The sequence below is a fragment of the Elephas maximus genome, chromosome 25, assembly GCF_024166365.1.
Source record: "Elephas maximus indicus isolate mEleMax1 chromosome 25, mEleMax1 primary haplotype, whole genome shotgun sequence".
NCBI lineage: Eukaryota > Metazoa > Chordata > Mammalia > Proboscidea > Elephantidae > Elephas > Elephas maximus.
The window spans coordinates 31743641-31768264 of NC_064843.1; the positions used below are offsets into that span (position 1 = coordinate 31743641).

The window sequence follows — 24624 nt, forward strand, 5'->3', positions numbered from 1 at the left end:
TAAACCCACTGCTGCTGAGTCAATTCTGATTCATAGTGACCCTATAAGACAGAGAAGTGCCCCATAGGGTTTCCAAGGCTGTAAACTTTACGGAAGGAGACTGTCACATTTTTCTCCCATGGAGCAGCTTGTGGGTGGGTTTGAACCACCAACCTTTTGGTTGGCAGCCGAGCCCTTTAACCACTGTGCCACCAGGGCTCCTTCCCCTTCTAAAAGTGATCACAATCCAGAGTGGCAAGTCTTGGTGCAATATGAGGAATTGTTTCCTAACAATCAGGGCTATCAAACTGCCTCACAAAGTAGTGGGATCTCAATCATGCGAAGAAGAGTTTAAAGCAGAAGCTTTGTCTTTGCCGAAGATGTACAGCGTACTAAAGGGAAAACCCTTTAATAACATATGCGTACCCAAAATGATCAGTAATCTGGCAGGAACAGGACTAAGCACCTTCCCAGGACTGGAAACAGACTCACATTGGGGGTAGAAGCCACGCACTTGGGCTGCTGGCACCAAGATGGAGGCTGTATGCAAACTGACATCTCAAACATTCCCAACACTCTAAGTTTTTATCCAAATGATCTATTTTCAGTTTTGTTTTTGGAGTAGCACAGATGAGGTTTGTTAGAAGAAATTTTAACAGCAGTTTCAGAATGCCAGCAGAACAACATTTCAACTGGATTTACATTTCTTACAGTGAGCAAATGGCAATTTCCAATTTCTCCTAGCAGCCTCCAGCACCACATCCTTCCTATCCTCTCCTCTGTGACCTCTAGCCCACTGCATTGGAACCTGTACTCCTTGAGCGTATCTGGCCCTAAATGAAGAGATTCCATTTTAGTGGCAAACCGAAAGGAAAGGAAGTGAGTATCTTGGGAGTGGGTCAGCTCTGAAAATACCTTGCTATTTTTAGCCCAAGAACATGTATTTAGGCAGGAAGCACACCTCTCTGAGATTGACAAATACTCTATCAGAAGACTGAGAAAGTCCACACCAGATATACACAGTGACAACCGGTCATTAAAGGCAAATGACTAAGAAAAGGAGACAAACCATGTACCTCCAATGTAACCTCAAACCTGCCAACACACCTCCACCTTGCTTGCACCATGCGGCTTATTCCTTCCCATAATTTCCAGCTCCACCTCCCATTTAAACCAGGCCATGTATCTTCATGGCAGACAGGAAGCATAAGAATTACTCACGGATAACTGCTGAAGAAGCACATCGATTCCATCCAGCTCCCCAAGCAATTCCCTGTTTTCTAAAAAGGGAAAAAAATAGAGGAAGAAAAAAAAATGGAGCTAACAGCCGTCTAACACTGATACATCAGCAAACAAAATCAATACAGCTTGACAGAGTACAAAAGCTGCACAGAGAGCACGAGGGAGTGCAACGGGATGCCAAAGGCAAGAGAGCTTGCTGTCATGATCTGAAACAAGCCTGGCTCCTATTCTAACAGAATATCAGTACCGAGAGGGAGCCTCACCATCGTTGTCCTGGAGCAATATGGCCAGCACTTCACTGCAATACAGTTTGTTGGCATCGAAAGGCATCTTCGCCTGTGGGGAAATAGGAAAAATGAGAAAAAACGTTAAGGGGCCTTGCTTCCTTTCCCAGGATGAATTCTTCATAAGTACTAGGATCTGAGTTAGAGAGACACAGAAGTTAGAAAGGGAAATAAGCAGGTTAAGGACTTTTTTAAAAAGTCTGCTTCTACTCTCAAGAGACAAGACTCAAGTACTACACAAGCAGTCCCTCGGTTACCAACGAGATCTGTTCCTAAGCGTGTCTTTAAGAATTTGTAGGTAAGCTGGAACAGGTGCACATGGTTCTTATTTAGCCCTACTTTAGTGCAAGGGAAACCCTGTGTGGTGTAATGGTTAAGAGTTTGCCTGCTAACCAAAAGGTCAGCAGTCAGAATTCACCAGCCACTCCTTTGAAATACAATGGGCAGTTCTACTCTGTCCTGTAGGGTCGCTGTGAGTCAGAATTGGCTCGATGGCAGTGGCTTTTGGTTTTTAATGCAAGACTGGAGCCCTGGTGGCACAGTGGCTAAGGGCTCAGCTGCTAACCAAAAGGGTGGCAGTTCGAATCCACCACCCACTCCTTGGAAACCCTGTGGGGGTGTTCTACTATGTTCTATAGGGTCGCTATGAGTCGGAGTCGAAGGCAATAGCTTTTTAGCCTAAGAAAGGAGTCCTGGTGGCACAGTGATTAAAGCGCTTGGTTGTGAACCAAAAGGTCAGCAGTTTGAACCCACCAGCTGCTTTGTGGGACAAAGATGTGACAGTGTGCTTCCGTAAAGATTTACAGCCTTGGAAACCCTATGGGGTAGTTCTACTCTGTCCTGTAAGGTTGCTATGAGTTGGAATCGACTTGATGCAGTGGGTTTGGTTTTGGTTTTAGAGCAAGAAAAGGCTTGAAGCCTCTTCAATAATTTAAAAGCTGCATGTGCAGCCAGTGAAGTGACTGTGATGAAGAATTGTTAGGAGTCGGGGTTCGTTCAATTGTTTCAAAGGGAAGGCAGATTTACATAACATTAAAGGGCAAATATGAGTTGTCCATAAGTCAGATGTTTGTAACCCAGGGACTTACAGTACAGCAAAACCATAGATGGCAGATGAGCACAATGGCTCTCACACTCCTAATGCTCAGATATGAATGTCACCTCCTCTCTGACGTCATCCCCGATTCCCCATTTTGAGTTCAGGACTACTGTTCAGCACGCAGTAAGTACTCAAATGTTGACAAGATGAATGATTGCAAGTTTTGAAAATTTAAGACTAAAACCCATCACAAAGCTTCTTTCACAAGTTACAATCATAAAATTAGGCTGCAAATCAGAGAAGTTGAAAAGAAAGCAATCTCTTGTTTAGATTAACTGAATGTATTTATAACAAAGCAGTTCATTTTGGATTTTTTTAATGCTTAAATATTAATTTGAAATCATAAACCTGTCTGTTCCTATGCCATTATCTGCCTACTATTTAAAAAGGAAACGGCATTAAATATGCAAAAATGTGTTAATATTTTAACACCCAAATTGCTACCCACATTTTCTTTCCCTGCTGCATGCCCTGCTACTTGGGAGCGCCACAGGGGCCACGTCTACTGCAGAGATTATCTTTCCTGGCCATCCGCAATGCTGCTTCAGTTGTGAGAGTCACGTATCTCACCATCGACAGTGCCCCTTGGAAAAAGGTGCACAGAGAGGAGCAAGCCTCAGGATGTGTTTTCATTTATGGTACCCATGTTCCCTAAAATCAGGCACCTAGACAATAACTGAGTCTGCAGCAGCTTTGCTACCTATCCAGGTTTTTAAATGACAAATAATTTCTGTATCTAGAAAGGACAGGAGAAGTGTTTATCTTGGAGCTAACACCTTCATCACCTTAGCACCATTCACAGTTCTGTTTGGACATTGATTTTGTACTTAGGAGGAAGAGTGGCCCCTAATGAAGCATCGGCATCTTTTCAGTTCTCTGCGCACGTCTTCCTTGTCAAGCCTAAGTGCGCCCCGCAGGGTTTCAGGAGGCTGACCAGGTATAACCCTTCTTAGGTTAAAAGATCTGTAAATGGAAGGTCTGACGTGTGCTGACTGCAAGGTATGCTCCCTGGGCAAGCTTGAGGCCTTGGAACAAGAAATTCAGTATAACGGCCACAGCTTAAATGCAATCTGTGATGTGTTTCACTTTAAGAAAAACTGTTTTACAAAAATCCAAACACAAAGGGGAAAGAAAAGCCCAGGGGTGAGTCTCCATAAGAATCAGGGATTTTGCTAATGAAATTACTTAAATTATTTAAGTTTCAAGTATTGCTACTACATTTTAAATGATTTAAGCCAGAACCAACTTCTGTGCAGCTTTTCAAGTGCCAGGGTTTTTGTTTGAAACAAGATCTATTTAAATGAAAGAAGCCAAAAGACATCAGCCAACTAGAACAGTGGCCTTTCTTTGACTCCAATGCCTCTTATCCTTTATTTGATTTTATAAACTTCTGTCTCTAAAGTATAAGGGAGATTTCTCTTTCTTTCGTATTTGTTGGGCACGTGCTATATGCAAGACACAGAATTCAGCACCACAGGAAACGGAGGAGAATTAGACATGAACTTGGTCTACTGTCAAAGCATGTAAAAATTTTACACTGAATTAAAATTAATTCTATTAAGTTGTACAATCAAGTTTTTTTTTTTTTTTTTAAAGGACGTGGCCCTTGGAACAGACACACCTAGGTTTGACTCATGAGCTTGTCACTGCTATCTATGTGGCCCTAAGTCAGGAATTCACAACCTGTGTGCAGAGGTACCTGGGGTGTTGTAACAAACTGACGAAGGCACTGCAGGGTATTTTAAATTTTTGAGGAAATTGTTGAACACTGAATTTAATTACTAGCTTGAGGTGCATTTCTTCTGCTCACGTCATATCTCTGTGAAGCTGGGTGTTGGTGGCAGCTGTCATAAAAGAACTGTGTCAAAATCAGTGTAGAGCAGGAATAAAGGCAGCGGTGTTCAATCTGATTCTGAAGGTTGAGAAGTGGTGGAGTACCGAAAAAGCACATACATCCATTAGTAAGTAACCGTGGAATTTAAGAACGAAATAAAAATATTGTTTCTTTCAATTTACATGTATTATTTTTTTCAAATGGCTACCAAATTATTAAGACACAAATACTTATTAAGTTAATAAATGGGACTGTTACGTATGTTTTGGCATAGGGGTGCTGCAAAAACAAAATTACTGCAGCACTAAGAGCACCATGAACTGAGAGTGTTTGGGAATCTACGACCTAGGTACTGCAATATTTCTTAGTCTCAGTCTCCTCAACCGTAAAGTGGAAAAAATAGAACAACACCTACTTTGAAGAGTTACTATGAAAATTAAGTAATACGGAAGTACCTAGCATACAGCAGGAACTGAAAGCTTTTTTGATGACTGGAATCAGGAGTATCTGGATTAGAATCTCAGCCTAAACAGTCATCCACTATGTGATCTTGGCCAAGTTACTCTTAACTCTCTAAGCAGATTCCTCTTATGTTAATGAGAATAAATATCTTCCTCATGCAGTTGTTGTATTAAATGAACCATCTACACATAACAGGCTCCCAACAGGTGAGATCTCCCTATTAAAAATTCCTGGTTCCCCTAGGCAATCTCCAGCTTTTGTCATGTGACAATTGAAAGAGTTCCCAGTATGCCCAAAGCAAATTTCTTTAAATCAAAATCATAATCCCATCACTTTTTTCCTACAATATAGGCCCTCTGATTGAAAAATTGGCATGAAGGAGGAATCTAGTCAGGAAAGGGAATGATTAGGCCCTGTGACCCTCAAACACTGAGTCCTGCAATGCTTCAGAATGACAGGGATGGGCTGCTAGATATGAAGCAGCTTGGCAAGAGGGAGAGAAGGTATCCAGGCCTGACTCTCACTGGCTCTTCCACACGTGGTTTGGACAAGGTGTTTCCCCTCTCCGGGATTCTTTCCTCCTCTGTAAACTGGGGATAGCACCATCCACTTGACAGGGTTGTTTATGAGAACCAGAAATAACATACGGAAGGCATCAAGAACAACACTCTGCACATCGTGGGGGTCAATATATGAAACTCCTATTAGAGGGGAAAAACTTAGTGATGATGATGACAACCAAACATTTTAAACCAGTGGAAAACAAATAAAAGAAACTAGGCCAGGTAGGAATGGAAAAGAACAATCTTTCATGTCTTGCTAAAGACAAAGGTCACCAAAGAAATTTTACTTCTGTTTAAATCTCAGCCAGAGATGACCACCTCCAAGCTTGTACAACGCCAAACTGCCAGGTTGTAAAGACATTCAGTGAAAATCAGGAGAAAGGAGAATTCGTTTGGCAGGTACAGTCTCTTGGAGTTTGCAGAGTTAACCACTGGGTCTTGGAGCTTGTGGGACTCTCTTCTACAAGGAGCCTGGTGATCCTATGTTTTTCAGTGATCAGAGTAATTACAGAGTCAAGCATAGGTCTGTACTCAGCATGTACCAGCCCTGAATAAAATTAAACTTCACCTTTTGGGGAGCTGCTGCTTCTTTGGAAAGTACAAAACAATTATGCTACCACCCGCAGCCAGAAACTACAGGTTATTTCTGCAGCTCATCTCTGGTACCTGGAACACACAGGGCAGGTTCAGACATATCTATAGCCCTGTACAACTGTCACAACAGATTGTGCAAGGCAAAGTCTCAGCCTGTGGTCATAAGAGGCTAAGGACTTAGCGTCAACCAGTTGTACATGTAACATAACTTAGCCAGTTCTCAATTCATTAATTCATATGCTGAACATTCCAACAGTTTTTGAAGCATGAATTAACTGGGAAGAAAAGGGGAGACATGTAATTTTGTTTCTTTAGAAAAGAAAAATAAAATTGTTTTGGTTTTGGTGTTATTTTCAATAGTACACAATATCCTAATAAGTTGTATTCCCCATAAAAAATGAACATTGATGCAGTGCCCCTCACACTACTGCTATCTGCTTACCTGTTAATCCATTTAATACAATCATCTACTAGGGGTTTCTCCCTTATTAGAAAGACAATGAGGTGTCATTTGGTGGGTGATGACACCCATGAGTATGTCTATATACTGCTAGACTCCCAGCACAAAAAGGAGAAATACAAGACTAAAATGCCTGTCACCAATGTGCCGCACACTTATTCAAGGATTATTGAATAAATACATGATAATCAGTTACTGAGCAAGCTAGACGTAAACATTCTAGGACAGCGTTCTCAGTCTTTATCATGCATCAGAGTCACCTGGGGGGAGGGGTTGTTAAAACACAGATTCCCCACTTGATGGAATTAGTGTGTCTGGGGCAGGCCCCAAAATGTGCATTTGTAACAAGTTGCCAGGTGATGTTGATGCTGCTGGCCTGGGAACCACACTTTCAGAACCATTACGATGAGGTGGAGATATGATTGAATGTCTTTGCTCTTAAGGAATTTAAGGATTTTTTTTTTTTTTTTTTGGAGGGGGAGGGAGGTACACATAATAATATGAAAATCTGCCAGGTAATGGTACTATCTCCACTTTACAGATGAAGAAGAGATGCTACAAGACGGTGTCACAGTCACAGGTACGGTATATATTTGAACCCACATTTACCAACTGCCACAAGAGAACCATCAGGAAAAAATGAAGTGGTTGATTTTTGGGAAAGAAAGAGGGCAGTATAGGCTGGCGGGGGGTACAAAGAGGTCCTGTGGAAAGGGTACATGAGAAAAATTCCAGAGGCTTGGCCTTTAATTCCAGCTCTATATCTAACTAGCTGTATGGGTGTGGGCAAGGCACTTAATCTAGGTCTCAATTTTTAATTTTTTATCTACAATAAAACATAATTTTTCTTTCAGTGCTAAACTTCTATGCCAAATGACGGAGGGCACATGGCAGACTAGGGATTTCAGCTGGCTCATGAAGGTTGTGTATAATTTAGAAATAAGGAAGAAAAGAGTCATTCCTGGTAGAGGGAGCAGCATGAGCAAAGACATGAAGGTCAAAATAATCGTGACCTTTGCAGAACAGGGGGCAGGTAAAAGGGGTGTCTGAAAGGTTCTAAGGCCAATGTTTCAAAATTGAGAAGTGGAGGGGGCAGACTGGGCCAAGTTAAGGGGGCTTTAAAAAAAATAGGCAAAGAAGGTGGGATCTGATATAGAGGACATTTAGCATCACTGCAGGGAGGTTCTTGAATAGGGAATGACATACTGAAAATGGAACTTTAAATCAGTCTGGGAATCACATGTGGGATTTTTCTAAAATATACCAACACCAGAAATGGGGACAGTAGGTCTGGGTAGGGTTTGGGAATGTGTATTATCTTTAAAGCTCCACAGGTGCTCCTAATACAAACCCCAGCTGAAAACAACTGCTCTACAGACCTTTACAATTAAAAAGCATTATCACATTTGAACTTCACATTAACCCTGTGAGACTGGAAAGGCAGGGAATATGATCCCAGGCAAGTTATGGGATCACTGCCTACGGTTACAAAGCTAAGAAGGGGAAAAGTCAGGATCTGGGTTCGAAATTCTGTCTGCTGCACCATGGTGCTTATGATTAAAAAAAGAAAATTCAAGATTATAACAAGCACTTGCCCAGATTATGAGAAATAAGAGCAAGGCACTACTTTTGAAGTCACGCTTTCTTGCTGGCTTCGCCCTTAAGGAGGGCATTTTTTCATTAATGTTCTGGGCAGCATATTTCTAAGGGCACTCACTTACTAGTAAAATAACCAAACAGCACTTTAATGTTTAAATACCTCGGAACCTTAAAAAATCATTTTAGAGACACTAGACTCTATGGCTAAAAGGCAAGAGCCAATAGCTTGCTGGACTATCAACGCGCCTGCTTTATTATGATCGTAACGGTAACGGAATCCAAGCCAAACACCCAAAGGTGTCAATTTCCTTCCCTATGTTAGCAATTCCAAAAGACAGTTAAATTCTGAAGACTTTGGCAAGTTTTAACACCTTTCAAAAGACAGAAGAGGTTTTACATTCTGGTTTAATGAAGGATCCTTGAGAGATGCTTGAAATCAGTAGCCGGTCTCAAGTAACTGAGAAAAATTTGTCCTGACTTCACAGCAACAAAAACTATTGGATTATTTCGTATATTTTAAAGCTGGGGTCCCAGCCTGTGGCCACCCCACCAACAACTCAGGTCCCTGCCATCTAGCCCATTCCTAAAAACTCTGTGTTCTACTTTCTTCTCCCCCAATCCTCACTCCCAAAATGTCTCAAGGGTTTGAATAATAAAAAATGTGTCAAGCACAGGAAGATGAAACTCAGCTTAGGCAACATGAAAGGAACTACCTGGGGAAACAAGACCAGCTCCAAAACCAAAGGACATCTAGGGTGATGAAGGAAGTTGCAAAGATGACAACGCATGAATTAACCACCAGCTAGCTACAGGACCGAGAGGAAAGGCAGGGGGGAAGGGGGACTACAGTCCACTGAACTATGTGACAGGTTCAGACTCTACCAGCCAAATGTGCCCATTCCCACTGACAGTAATATCTGGGCTAGCTGAGTATCCTCCAGTCAATATGTTACATAAGTCTATGTTTCAGATTTCATGGAAAAAGATGGTTCAGTAAGGGAGATTGGGGCAGATCTAGACTGTCAGAAAGGGAGAGAATCATAGGGCATATGATATCTTAGGTAGTACTGCAGAGCCTTCTCTTGACTCTGCTACGACAATGGGGAAAAACATGACTGATACACATCAGACTTTCTGTATCTCTATGACACTCTGAAGTCCAGCAAGCCATGACTGTTTAGAAAATCATTCTAGCTACAAACAAGTGTCTCCTTCTAACTAAAAAAGCTAGGAATCCTTGCCTGCCCCAGGACCATTTCAGTAGCATGTAAGCAGTTCCAAACCGCCTCCCATCACACCTCTGGTTACAACTATTTTGGGAAGAGCTCTTGCTTCTCCCTTTCCTCGTTTACCTGGTGGTAGAGCATTATGATCAAAAGCATGACACCAAGAAGTAAAGAGAAGGGACAACCCTACAGAAAAGTGGATGACGGAAGGAAGCCAACAAAGATGCACTGCTGTTAGCTGCTGTGGAGTTGGCTCCAACCCATGGTGACCTTATGTGTGTACACAAATGGCAAATAAACAACTAGAAGCCAATATATTTTACTGGATTTTAGAATCTCAAATTAAAATAACAGTTTTCTGTTATTGGATTAACGAAATCTGAAGTTTGATAATACCCAATGTTGCTAGATATAGAAGGAACTAAACCAAACCAAAAAACCAAACCCAACACTGTCGAGTTGATTTTGACTCATAGTGACCCTATAGGACAGAGTAGAACTGCCCTCTAGAGATGCCAAGGAGCACCTGGTGGATTCGAACTGCTGACCTTTTGGTTAGCAGCCGTGGCACTTAACTACTACGCCACCAGGGTTTCCACAGAAGGAAACAGATACTTTCAAATCAGCCTTTTGGAGGAAAATTTTTCAATATTACCAAAAATTTCAATATGCATACTCTCTGACCTATCAATTTTACTTCTAGAAATTTATCCGACAAGTAAATTAGATAAGTGTGGAAGAAAAAAGAGGGTGTGTGTCTACGAGGATATTCTCTGCAGCATTGTTTATGACAGTGAAAAACTATTATAAACTGGGAAATTGTTAAATTAATTTTGGTACATCCAGACAATAGAACACTAGCGGGCCATTAGTTCAGGGAAAAAACCAAGCTGCAACAAAGCATGGTATAATTCTGTTTGTCAAACACACACACACATACAAACACACTCTGCTATCTGCACAGAAAACCTCTGAAAGGACAGATAAAATATCAACAGTGCCTATCTCCAGGAAGTAGAAGTGGAAGGGCTCAGAAGATGGGAACTTTCACTTTTATACCTTCCACAGCATATGAATTTGTTTGTATTTACAACGTTTATATTATTTTCAGAAATACTGAAGGCTATTTTTAAAATCCCTTCCTTTACAATAAACAAACAAAAAAAGAAAAGCAAAGTAAGAGGTACCAAAAGATTCCCAAACTAGACCATATGGCCCGGGGTCAACCACATCCAGAGCAAAGAGGTCTGCGCTGCAGCCCCACAAAGCCACACTTACCTTCAGCCTCTTCAGCAACCACTGCAGAAGACCCTGCTGGGCTGCCTCCGCACACACCTCGGGCCGGAACTCAGCCATGTTTTCCACAATAGCTGAAGGGAGACAGACACCAGTCATGTAGGATGGCCACTTTGTTGCCAGCTGCAACAAGCTTTCTTCCCATGACATGCATCGTATTCCTCTTCCCATTTCCCCGTGTCCCTCCCAGCCAGATGCTGTGTTGCCATTTTTAGATGAACCAGGGAGTTGCTATTGTTTTTTTTTTTCTTCGAGTTATGTTACATTTTACAAGTAAATCTCATAACTGTAACTGATGGAAGTCACTTAAGGAATATGTGGTAAATTTCTATGCTGACAGGGAACAAAACTAGGACATACAAAAGGGTCCATATCTGCTCAAGAAAGCTCTCTTAGTCCCCACTGTATCGAAGTCCCAGAGGCCTGTAACTAAAGAGAAAGGAAAAATGCAAACCCCCAAAAAACTGTTGCAAACCCCCCAAAAACTGTTGCAACCCCCCCAAAACTGTTGCAAACCCCCAAAAAACTATTGCTGTCAAGTTGATCTATTCCTTTCCTGATTTTCAGTTCTCTTCCTCTGGATCATACAGAAGCAAGGATATGGCAAAGGAGGCAAACATGGTCTTCCTAACTAAACAAAATAATGTGCACAGAAGGAACAGGCCATGCTGGCTGAGGTGACTGTCAGGTAGTCAGAAACAAATATGGTCCCTGCTATCTCCTACAACAATCGAAGTGTTGCTTCATAGAAAAATGTAAAAATAGGAGGCAGGAAAAAAACAAAACAAAAAAAGCTGTTGCATGACTATGATGCTAAAACGAGGGGCATAATAAAGAAATCACCTATGGTCTCATCCTAACACATCAAATGCTTTCATTCCCTTCAAGGTACCTTCTGCTCCACATCCTAGGATATACTACTCTTACAAAGAAGATATAGTTCTGTGTTCTCTGAGTACAACGCCCAGAACATATCGGGTCTGAGTTCTGAAGGAGAAAAGGGCTGAAGAAATCACCACACTTCCTACCTTCCTCCTCACTCCTTTACCCATGTCAGCCTTGCCAGTGGCAAGTTAAAGGATGGCTGGGCAGCAGAGCGGCGGCAATCCTTGAGAGATGAGGATCATTATAATACCCTACATTACTTCCTCACATTTTCTAAGAAAATCAACTCATTCACTTTAATCACCTATGCCTTTATTTTACTCTTCTGCTTAAACTGTACATGGCTTCCTGTTGCCCACTAGAATAAAATCCAAACTTCCATAATCTGGACAAACTTACTCCTCTAGCCCCATCTCCCACCACTCCCACCAGCTACAGTTCATTTCTAACCTATCCTTGAAGCCCATGCCCATTCATGGCTCCCAGACTTGGCAGATGACACGCCCTGCCCAAAGGCCCTTATCACACTTCTCTGCTTGTCAAAATGCACCTGCCCAATCAGCTACCTGCTTTATTTCCACTGTGCTTTTCACTAACTCCAATTATACCATGTATCATCCTGTATTCTCTTCCCTTTCTGTCTGAGACTTTTCCATCAGTCTGCCTCTTAAGGAATAGAACCAGACCTAATTCATCTCTAATCTACCCCAGTGCCTAGCACAGTGTCTGACAAACCTGGGGCACTGAGTGAGAGTGAGATGAGTCTCCTGAGCTGCTGGCAGGTGACCAAGGTGAAATGACAACAGATCTCTGTAGACTGCTAGTCTGGTGTTTTCTCCATTTACATCAGGATTTTTTTTTTTTTTTTTTTTTAACTAAGTCAGTTGAGACTTTGATAAGCTTTCTTTCAGCAAACTCCAGCAGCAGGCTACCATATGGCAATGCCAAATTCTGGCTCCAGACAACTAGCGCCATCTCCCAAATTACAGATTGTTGTGCTCTCTCTTTTCTTATTCCCTAGGTACTACATCTTTCCCTTTCTTTATGATAATCTTCACTGAAAAGAGTCTAAAACTACAAGAGAAATCTGTGGTAAACACAAAAGAGCAGAGAGAAAACTTAATCTCATCAAAATTTTTGCTTCCACCAGGACTTGTTCATTTCTCAAGCTCTGCTTAGAGATATATCACCTCTGGTTTTATAAGACAGTGACCAGTGATAAAGAAGACTACCTAAAAGCACAATTTTAAATAGGCTATTGGTTCCGTGGCTTTGCAATGGGCAGGACTGGGTAAATTAGAGGGCAAGGAGGAGGAGAATACTGCAGAGGAATCCACTTAAATGAACATATGCTGAAGGGGCAGCCAAGTTAAAGCAATATTTCAACTCATAGTTTACACAGTAAACTATACATAAAAAAAGAAAGAAACACTGGCTCTCTTTCAAATAAAATGTCCTATAAAGGTACAGTTATTCAAAAGTTTATAGTTCCACTGAAGGAAATTGGGAAGAAAAACCAACATAAGGGAATTAAAAATTGTAAAATATACATTTTCCAAAGCAAAAAAAAAAAAAAAAATTCTACCTGCAAAGTCCTGTTAAAAGCAGCCAATGATTTTTGCCCAGAAAGGTTACCTACTTAGTGCTTTTATTACCTGCAAGCCAAACCAAAGCTGCAGTTATATGAAATTTACCCCAGGGTCTTCATTTCTGAAAAGGCAGTCTGGGAACAGACGGAAAGAAAACACGCTGCTGTTGACTCTATCGTGAAGGAGGAAGGGAAATGACCACGCAGTCCCAACACACGCACAAAGATCTCGGGAACGCTGGCCACCCTTCCTTCCCTCACCCAGAGTGTTGTGGACACCGTCCGCCTCTTCTTTCACAGATTCGTCCAAGCGCTCCAAATTCTGCACCAGCAACGCGACCACCTGCCCGTCCACCTTCAGGAACAGGGAAGCAAAAAGAGACGGGGACAAACATCACAGAACAGCCCCCAAATGTTCCCACTCCCATCATGACTTCTCTGCTGTTTCAATGAATAAAGTAAGTAAATAATCAGCAACCTACAGTTTACAATGTGCTCACCCATTCCATTATTTCTTTTGAGCCTTAAAGTGACCCTGAAAGGGCATCACTACCCCTAATTAAGATAAGTAAATCGAAGCTTAAGAAGACAAAGTAAAATTCAAGGTCACAAAGGTAGTGAGGGACAGTGCTAACACTTGAAGCTAAGCCTTCTGACGCAAAGTACAGTGCTCTACTTCTCTGCATTACTTAAACACCGTTAAAAAAAAAATGCCATCTTAAGTCACGCCAACAGTTCATTCAAATCAAAAAACACATTTCTAGTCCATAGCACCAAGAAATGTTTAGCTGGAAAGTTTACTAGCCATGCTTTAACTGACCTCAGAATTTAGGGTTAAACTCAAAACATTCCTAATTCTCCATGTGAAGCTTTTACAAAATGACTACTTCTGAAGCATTTCTAATTCTGTCTTGAAAAGAAAGATATTGACATGATAAAATGCCTTGTAACTGTATGGCATTTAATGCATTACAAAGCAAGTGTATTTCTCTTAACCTGATTCACACAACACTGAGATAAACACGAGACTATACAAGAGGATCATGGCTTAGCCAAGACCATGCAGCTACTGAACACTGGAAGCAAAAGCTAAACCCCGGCTTCCATCCTCTTATGTGAAATAATGCTTTTACTACTTCATGCTACCTTCTGTACCTGCTTTGTGTTCTTAGGGAGACTACCCACAGGAAACCATGAGGCACAACACAGGAGGTATAACTAAGGAAACATCTAATTCATTATCAAGAACTGTATCTACCTGGTAGTAGATTTCTACTAAAGTCTGCTGCATACTCATGGTGTATCCTGTCTCTCAGTGCCTCAGTCTCCTCACTTAAGAAATGGGAATAAGTTGTTAAATGAAAATATGTGACATACCTTATCCTGGTTCTGGTTCATGGCAACTGTTCAAAAAGCCCAAGGCAGGTACCTCACCTCATTCACCTTGGTACACCTTTCAAAGCCGAGTGCTATGCTACATATAGCACTCAGTAAATTTGCTAAATTTAAATAAACGGACAGAACACTTACTTTGTGCATTAGAATTGGCTGTTTATACTGCTCCATTTACCCTCATGTAATCCTCACAGCTCTTACAAGTGAGACAACAAAGACTCAGAGGTGTTAATTAACTTGGTTAAAATCACAAAGCTGGTGGCAGAGGCAACCAACTCCAAAAAAAACTCTGTTTTTTCCCATTAAACCCTATCACTTCAGTGATGGGTGAAAGGAGAAGAAAGGGGGGAGAAGGAAGTGATCTCACTCAACTGACACTTCCTGAGCATCTGCGTGTAAGGCAGTCCGACACAATTCAAGCTGAGCATGAGGATGGAAGCAATGGCCAAGAGGGACAGATCTTGAATAAGGCCTCTTTACTCTTTCTGGGTGAGACTCAAGGGAAGCAGCTGGATAAAGGACAAAGCGGAAACTAATAACTAATTCGCAATAGGTAAATTACAAATAAATTAAGATTTTGGGGGGCTCCCCTTTACACCTGGTGTGAGGAACAATGAAAGATGGGCTGGCTGCATATCTGAAGGGATACTGATGCCAGAGAGATGAGAGAGCCCATAAACAAGCGAGAGCTGTTTTCCCTTCTTCTATCAGGAAATACACAATCTTGCTTTCAAATCTCACAACCAGCAAAAGCTTCACCAAAGAAATCCAGGGCAATGTTTTCCTTAACTAACTGGACAATTTGAGTATGTGAGAGAAAACCGAAAGGCATCTGGGGGAAAATACGAACCGTGTCACAGTCTGTTTTCCCCTAAATCACCCGGATTGACTTATAATCTTCCTGAATCCTAATGCAGCAGACACGGCAACTCCACCGGGTCCCACACCGTTTCCCAGCTCCGCAAACCGCTTCACCAGTTCCAACGGCTTATCGCTGCTTTATCTGCATTATCTTATTTATTTTCACTGCTGTCTGGAAAGTGGTGGGGACAGTGGCAGTGAGCAACGTGCTCGAATCCCCGAGTAGAATGGTTATGGATAGATGATGGGTGTCTGGATAGAGGAAAATCTTTTTTCTTGCTGCAGAAATCTAACTTCTAACAGTCAGCCTTTTTAGGCTTGCAAAGTGTGAAACTTTATGTTTAACTGGGTTAAATGCAATTTTATCTGATTGCAGGAGGGCCAAAAGCAGTCAAGATACATTTAGCTCAGAAAACCCTTTGAAAAATATTTCTATTTTGCATAGCTCTGGATATTGTCTAGTAAGAAGCACAAATTAGCATTCTATCCAACTCCTCCTAGCCCCTTGGGTCTACCTTCATGCCTATTTTTTGGGCCTGTGATAAAGTCTGATACTAAAAACAAATCCTGCTCAGGAATCAAAGTACCAGTCAGAGAAAGCAATCCTGGCCTTGGAAACTGGGACTGTATTAAATCTGACATTTTCTGAGAGGTAACTGGTTATTTCTGCTTGTTAGCAGGTCTCCTAACCAATATTCCAGCAGGTCTTATGGAGACAAAGTTCAAGGGCATGATCAGAAAGCATTCCCTACTTGACCAAAGAGGATGGCTACAAGAAAAGAGGAAGGGGGGAAAAAAAGACAAGGGGGTTTGAAGGAGTGGTTCTTTTTCTATTTCTATCTAGTACAATCTGCCAATAAGCTTTCTCATGAGTTAGTTTTTCTACTCATTAGGAGTTCCAGAAATTTCATATAAAAAAAAAATTTTTTTTTAAATCGACCCCATTGAACCTTGATCAAAGCAATAAGTTTGAGGTTACACATGATAGTTTGGTCATAATGTAAAACATTTGCCTGTTTGCAACTTACCACAATATTTTATCATTAAAAGGGCAATTTTAGAAGTTGATATCTCTACCTGGATATCTAACAAGAATGACAAACTTAATATGGCTTCTTCCCCAGCTTCCCACATCTTACCAAACAGTATCAACTTCCATCCAGTTGCTCAAGCCATAAACCTGGAGTCTCCTTGATTCTTTTCTTTACCTCCCAGATCCAAACCGTTAACAAGTTCCTTCACTTTACCTCCAAAACGTATCTGAAACTCATCTTCTCTGCTTCCACACCACCACTCTGGTCCACGTCTCACATGGATGCCTACGAAAGCCTCCTAACTTGTCCCACTGCTTCTTGTCCCTCCAATCCATTATCTATATAGCTGCCAGAGTGGTCTTTTTAAAACACTGGGTCAGTTAACGTCACTACTCCCTTGATTACAATCCTCCAAGATTACTCCCCCTCACACAGGGAATCCGCACCCAAAGGTCTCACCAAGACCTACAAAGCCCAATGTGAACTGCCCCTATGTTCTTCCCCCTCACCCCAGCAGCACTGATAGTACTGGCTTTTTTTCTGTTCCTCGAATATGCCAAGCTCATTCCTGCCTTGCCCCTGTTTCATCTTGCCCTTAATCATTGTGAATGGCTGGTTTCTTCTTATCGTCAGAACTCAGGCCTTTCCTATCTAATCTAATGTGATTTCCTAGTCACTCTATATCACTATTTTAATTCTCAGAAGCCCTGGTACCTCAATGGTTAAGTGCTCAGCTGCTAACCAGAAAGCCAACAGTTCGAACCCACCAATGGCTCTGCAAGAGAAAGATGTGGTAGTCTGCTTCTATAAACATTACAGCCTTGGAAAGCCTATGGGGCAGTTTTACTCCGTCCTATAGGGTCGCTATAAGTTGGAATCAACTTCATGGCTATGCATTTGGTTGTTTTTTTTTTTTTTGTATTTTAGTTCTCTCCATAACAGAGAATCACCATCTGATAGTTTTCTTGTTTACTTATTTACTGTTTCTCCCTACACTACAATATGAGCTCCATAAAAGCAGCGATTTTGTCGGTCTAGTTTACTGCTATATGCCTAGTTTCTAGAATCTGGAGCACACTAAGCCCTCAGTAAACATTTAGTGAATGAATGAACAAACGAATTTTGCTTGGGAACAAATAGAGATGAACGTGAAGAACATTAATGGAAATGGGAAGAGATAAAATGGACAGGATCCAGAAATTTACATAGTAAGTACCCTTGCTCTAAGAATACTTACTAAAACAGCTAACCTCAGCCTTACCTGGAACCCTAACCTAAGAGCAGCACAAATGCTTTACCAACCACACCCAGTCAAACTGACACAGGGCTTCAAAGTTTAATGTTTAAGTAGGGTTAACTGAGGGCAAGAATGGGTATGGAGGGGTGGTCCCCTGGCTCTCCACAACTCAGCTACTTTCATGAAATTCTGTAGCAAAATTCCGTTTCTATATAATCTTTCCACATTTTAAACCACTAGTCTTGCCTTTCAAACAGCATCACTTTTCTTCTTTTCCACAAACCCTTATTCTTTTTTATGGTACGTATTAATATAGTATAATACAGTATTTCCTCACAAAATCCTTGGTATCATTCTTTTTTGGTCTTAAGTCTCCTTTTCCAAAAGCACCTTCACCTGAATCTAGCCTGAGTCATATAGGGACCTCTGGACTCCAGTGTCCCCATGTGTGACAGTGCCTGCAGGCCTACAATGGTGGGTCCTCATCACTTTGGCCAGCTTCATGGCCCAACCATACCTCCACACACCTTTGTAGGAAACTCTTCCTTCCAAGGCCATTGCCAATCCCTGCAGCTCTGCTGTCCTTGATTTTTCCCTGTCAGAGGTGATCGCTCCCCTCTAATTTCCACAGAAGCCTGCATCTCACAGCCATTCTCAATATGTTGCCTCGTATTATTACCATCATTACTCATTTCATCCTTTTAAATAAAAAAACTAAACTCCTATCTTCCCATGTTTTACTTAGGCCTGCACCCTCTGAAGTAGCTGTCCCACATTATGTACACAATACTCAAAAAACATTTGTTGAACTAATTGTTCACGAACATCTCAGTGTGTGGCAGATGATACATATCATTTTAACTTGACATTTACAAAGTACTTGCTACGTCCCAGACATAATACCATTACAATAATGGCCAACATTTATTGAGTGTTCACACTGTGCCAGGCACTGTTCCAAAGACTTATTTAGATATTTCTTACTGTAGCCCTATGTGATAGATGCTATTGTTATCCCCATTTTACAGAAGAAGAAACTGAGTACAAAGAGGTTACGTAACACACAGTTGATAAGTGACAGAGCCATCACTTTGATCACTCTTCTGACAGGGATCACAGCTCAGCAAAAACAAGTTTATAAACAGATGTCTGCAATCCAATCTGACAGGTGCCAGGACGTACAAAGTGCTAGGGAACACAAATTCTGTGGAGCTGATGAGTCTGAAAAAAAACTTAGAAGAGAGGAGATAAGGTCTGAGCAGGCTTTAAAGGATGAGTAGGAATATTTCAGGTAGCCCAGGAGAAGCAAGGCATGCCAACCTGAAGGCAGAGTGTGAGCAAAGGCATGGAACTGCCAAGCACGTGAAAAATTTTGCAAACAGAATGCAGAAAAACAACTGCAATCTGATCGACATTCCCAAGGAGTCCCAAGGCTTCCTTAGAGAACAATGCCAGAGAACTGCCATCAATAAATCCACACATTCACTACTCTTCAGAAAAGGGTCTATTTTCCAGGTCACCAAACCAACTTGTTACAAAGCACAAATATTCGCCTTTTGTGTAAGTAACAGCAGTGGCTATGAACCAAATTTTCAAACCCCCAAGATCCCTGAGAATGCCAGGACAGCACTCTTTCCCCACAAATGTGCTATTCTCTTGCTTAGGACTTCCAACTGGGAAAAAGACCAAGGCAATAACTGCAAACTGCACACCACAATAAATTCTGCTACATGCCCTCTAGCCTCTGCTCATGCAATTCCAGGCCTCTGATACTGGCCGCAAATTAAAACTACAAAGACAACTCAACTCTTGTAATATTGAGAATACTTATCAAATTTCTTCCTGAATGCAGCACAAGGGTAGAAAAAATAAATATATGGAAGACTACCCACCTGCTCTGACCTCTGATATTTACTGATGGCTTCTGACTAGTTGCAGGCAAGCAAATAATATATTAGAGTCCAGAAACGTTCAATTGCTTGTGATTCATACCAGCCCCACCAGTAAAAAAGCTACGACTCAAAATCTTAAAATAGTTATATTAGTAGTAAAATACTAAACAAAACAACCAGAAAACCCTGGACAGCAGCCACCTAATGGCTCCCCAGACTGGGGACAAACTGGTTTTTTTCCCCCGAACAATAAGATCTGCAAGATCCAGCTTTTGTTGGTGGGCTTGGCAACATGGAAAACACAAAAGGGACTTTCGTATGATCTGCTGTTTCTGAGCACATTTTACAAGCAGCAGCCAGGCTAGCTGTTCCTCTGTCTGTCTCCTGCATTCACACAGGCCAAGGATGGTAATTAAAATCGGCCCAGGGACCAGGCAAGAAGCTTCATTCAGGGCCATTGTAATTAACCTCTGGAAGGGTAAGACTGCACAAATGACACCGTGGGGACACAGGGAGTGAGCAAGTGCCACAGCCTGTCTTCAGATGCGCCTCAAAACAGAGCGACACCCCAACATCATCCTTCTCTTTCTGCGCAGCTGTTCAAAGGAAATATAAAGGTCCGAATTCTACAAAAGTGGCAGCTCTCTCTAGGAAGGAGCTTGAAAGAAAAACAGCCATAGAAATTTTCATCATATTCAGTCACAAATGGCCCTGCTGGACTCCAGCCACATGCTCTGTAAGAGACAGTTCTTCATATCCAGTGGGTTCATAACCCCTTTATTCGCACCAAATGCCAGCAGTGGGCATGGCACATGGGACTCCCTAGTGTCAAGAACTTTTAGAGAGAAAGGGCAGGGGCGGGGGGCAGGCAGTGTAGCAGTGGAGTCTCACCCTTCAGTAGGTTTCAGAAATCATTTGGGGCCACAGTCCATTAATTCTTATTCAGAAGGTCTTGAGTGGGGCCAGAGAGCAGCCTAATGAGCACCCAGGTGCTTCCAACACAAGTGGCTGCAGAAATCTTTGATAAATTCTGCAAACTACATCAAAACCAGGTCTTAGCTAACATTCTTACCAGAAAAGAGAAAAAACAAGGCAAGATGAAGGGAATGGGGGGAAGGGAAGGGGAAAGAAAAGGCAAGTGGAATCAGCAGAGCCTTGAGGAGGGAGATAGCTTGGTGGAGGGACAGAACTCTATAGGATGTGTCAGGAACTAGACCCACTTCTGCCACTGGCCAGCTATGGCACCTTGGGCAGGGCCCTTCTCTGTGATCACCACGAGAGAGGGGATCAGTACATGTAGGCTCTAATCTCCACTGTTAGACGGGCTGACTCAGAGACCCAGGAGAAGGCTGAATTTCTGCATCTGGGTTTCCTCACATGCAAAGCTAGGAGATTAGACTAGATTGGGCCTGGTAGGAGGCTTCATCTCACACACCACCTCCTTTTGATTGGTTGCTGCCTGGAACAACAGCTGAGGAGGATTCTGAGGCCTTTCCTAGCCTCCACAAAGAAATCAACTGGTCCTGCCTTCCACTCTGTCCTTTAGGGTTGCTGTGAATCAGAATTGACTCAAAGGCAGCAGGTTTGGTTTTTGGGGCTTTTTTTTTTTTTTTTTTTGCCTTCTACAGGCAGGGACTGCAACTCTGGCCTAGATGAGCTATAAAGTTAATTCCCATTTTTGACGTTCTCTGATTTCTCTCTGATTACAAAGCTGTAAAATAAGTAATAATATCTGTCCTCCCTACCCCTTGGGATTATAAGCCCAGAAGAGAAAACAAACATCTGTGAAAGCTTTCTGCAAAAAGGTCAGTAGCAACTCATTAAGAGGGTGGGGGGGCGGAGAAAGAACAGGAACATGGAGTCAAAGATAACACAGGCTCAAGTTCCTGCTGTGTGAAGATGGGCAAGTTGTTTTACCTTTCCAAGCTTCAGCTTAATAGCTATAAAATGAGAAAAAGAGCAATAATACCCACCTGGGAGGATATGGTAAAGATTAAATAGAGCGGAAAGTATGAGGTGTCAGGCCTCTACAACCTGTCACCCAACAGAATCCGAAAGAATAAAGTACCCCACAAGTTCTGTTTCTACTCTCACCATTCGGTGTTGCTTACAGATCTCTTGTCACTTATCTCTACCTGATGCTACTCCCATAGCTGGCCCAAAGACAATGGTGGTGATGAGGCCAACACTTAAACCAACCTGCAGAACCCCAACTTACCAGAGCATCGATGAGCACTTCTGCTCCCTCTTCACTCTCATGGAGGGTATCTATGTCTGTTAATTCCTGAAGCAAATCAACCACTGCTATGGACACATGTGAGAAATGTTAAGGACATCACGTACATGCTGAAGCCCCACCGACATTTTATTAAAATCTTTGGTTCCCTTCTGTTTCCTTGCCAATCGCTTCATCACCATTTATCTTTTAATACACTCCGGTTTTATTAACATCTCTTCGACAGGGCTCTGCTCAGAGTGGGTGTTCAATAAATGTTGTTAACTGACTCACTTAGTCTCTTTCATTATGCTGCCTTTCTGGTAACTTACTCCATAGGCTCACTGCATTTTCACAAATTTTGAAACTTCAGATAGATCACTCAGGAGGCCTCTTTTCCAGTGAGAAATAGGCCAACACCTTTAACCTTACCTCATAATTTAAATTATTGAAACTCAGTGTAATCTTAACTACCTTGTACAGTTCACCTTCAAAGGCAGTAATGATTCCTGAGAGGAGATGGCTGGTGTTCACAAAGGAGTATTCAGAGATCAGGGCATAACAAAAGAGGTTTAAAATGTAGGGGAGAGGATTTACCTACCAACTTCTTTTTCTCAAATACCACACTACTTTGGACATAAAAGGAGAACAAAAGAATTAAACACTAGGCAAAATCGGAGGAAGTAAGAAGAAAGTAGAAGAGAAAGGAAATATGAAGGAGAGAAAAAAAGGAGTTATGTTTGGAAATTGGAAGGCAGAACTAAATTTGTAAGTAGCTTCACTTCCCACACAATGGAAATAAACACACAGACCCTTGCTCCACTGACTGGCATTTATTGAATGCTTATAATGAATAAAGTACTGTGAGGGACACAAGGCAAATCCAATCCTCATTCTGGGCCTCAGTTTCCTCATCTGTAGAATGAGGACGTAAGGCAAAATAATCAAAGACATTAAAAATTATACACCACAGGCAATAACAACGTGCGACAAACGAGGAGCGCAGCCAATATGAACTACCAAAACCAAACCAAACCCACTGCCACTGAGTCAATTCTGACTCACAGCAAACTTATAGGACAGAAGAGAACTGCCCGTAGGGTTTCCAAGGAGCAGCTGGTGGATCTGAACTGCTGACCTTTTGGTTAATGGCTGCAGCTCTTAACCACTGCGCCACCAGGGCTCCTATATGAACTACAGACGTCATGAAAAAGAAGCAATTAAACCAAGCTAGGAAATCAGGAATGACTTGCTAGAAGAAGAAGACTGGCAGAAAAGGAGAACTAAAAAGATGAGGGCAGGTAGGCTAGAAAGCAAAACCACAGGAATAAAGGCAGAGAGAGAGATGGAAATGCCCGTATGAAGAAGGCAGAGAGGGGATGGGGCTGAGGTAAGGGGGGGAAGGAAGGGAGAAATTATAACTATTACGAAGAAACAACAGTTTTGAAAGAATCACCTAACAGTCGTGTGCAGGATGCACTGAAACACAGTGAGTGTTTGTAGGGTCCGGGGACAGGCAGGAGGAAGGATGTGCAGAGAGTTGGGTCTGGGGGGCTGGTGGTGGGAGCCAGGCCTGAAGGCAGGAAGACTTGCTCCAAAGCGACTACACACTATAGAGTCCAGACGTGAGGTGACAAGGGCCAGATACAGGGCAGTTTCATTAGAACTAGAAAAAAGAAAAGGAAAGATGAAGGACACATTAACAAGAATGATACCCAAACCCAAACCAAATCCACTGCCATCAAGTTGATTTCAACTCATAGCAGCCCTACAGGACACAGCAGAATTGCCCAGTAGGGTTTCCAAGGCTGTGATCTTTATGGAAGCAGACTGCCACATCCTCCTCCTTCGGAGTGGCTGGTGGGTTTGAAACACCGACCTTCTGGTTGGCAGCCGAGTGCTTAACCACTGCACTACCAGGGCTCCTAACGAGAATGATAGGACTTGCTAACTATTAACTGGTGTTTCAGGTATTTTATGAACATTTTTTGCTGAAAGAAAAATTATCTGAAGTTTCACTTTATGCATCTATAACTGACCAGCTGTATATCATAAATAACCAATTAAGCTTTCTGTGTCTTATTTTTTCATTCTTTAAAGTGATACTTACTGAAAACATAGGAGTGTTATAAAACTTAATGTGTATAAGGAGCTTAAAGGTCTTTGGACAAAACTCCTTCATGCTTATAGTTTTTATTTACAAGGTAACCAAAAAGCTGTTGACACAGAAAACCATGCGTCATACTCGACATAACGGTAAACCAAGATACATAAGTTGCTTTAATCAATTGAAAAAAAACAAAAAGGTTACCAAAATAACTCCTAGAAACCCTAAAGCTACCCCTAACTGATAGGAATTAGTACTCTCTAAAGGCGCAAGCCACCATCACAATAAACCAAAAGCAAACCCATTGCCATCAAGTCGATTCCGACTCATAGTGACCGTACAGGGCATACAGGGATCGCCCCCATAGGGTTCCCAGGGAGTAGCTGATGGATTAGAACTGCCAACCTTTTTTGGTTAGCTTTAACCACTGCACCACCAGAGCTCTACCATCATAACTATTACCATCATAATAGTAATTTGTGATGGAAATAAGCGATGGCTCTTTTCTCTGTGATTACAACAGGGTCTGTCCTAGCTAATGGTTTAGGTCCTTTGATTCCAGAAACAATGTTTTTGTCACCACACTTCGTAAGAATGCAGAGAGGGACACATGCCAGGTTTAAATAAGGCTAGAGTCAGGTAAATCCTGGCTGTTGACCTTGTTGTAATCCCAGAGAAAATAACTGTCATTGATTCCCATCATAAATTATTAAAGGTCCCAGGAAGAACAAAATGCAAACATCCACCCAGTCCTCTTCATCTAAGAAACTCC

The 24624-nt window shown here is 41.9% G+C and overlaps 1 protein-coding gene across 1 annotated transcript in view; it reads right to left on the reverse strand.

The window, feature by feature from the left end:
- The window catches only part of CTNNBL1 (catenin beta like 1), a 219832-nt gene that overhangs the window by 110339 nt on the left and 84869 nt on the right, over positions 1-24624 (reverse strand). The window contains exons 5-9 of the mRNA XM_049869635.1: positions 21749-21844; positions 13373-13466; positions 10621-10712; positions 1485-1557; positions 1201-1259 (exon numbers count right to left, since the gene is read on the reverse strand). Coding sequence (XP_049725592.1) covers positions 1201-1259; positions 1485-1557; positions 10621-10712; positions 13373-13466; positions 21749-21844 — 414 coding nt within the window. The remainder of the gene's footprint in view (positions 1-1200; positions 1260-1484; positions 1558-10620; positions 10713-13372; positions 13467-21748; positions 21845-24624) is intronic.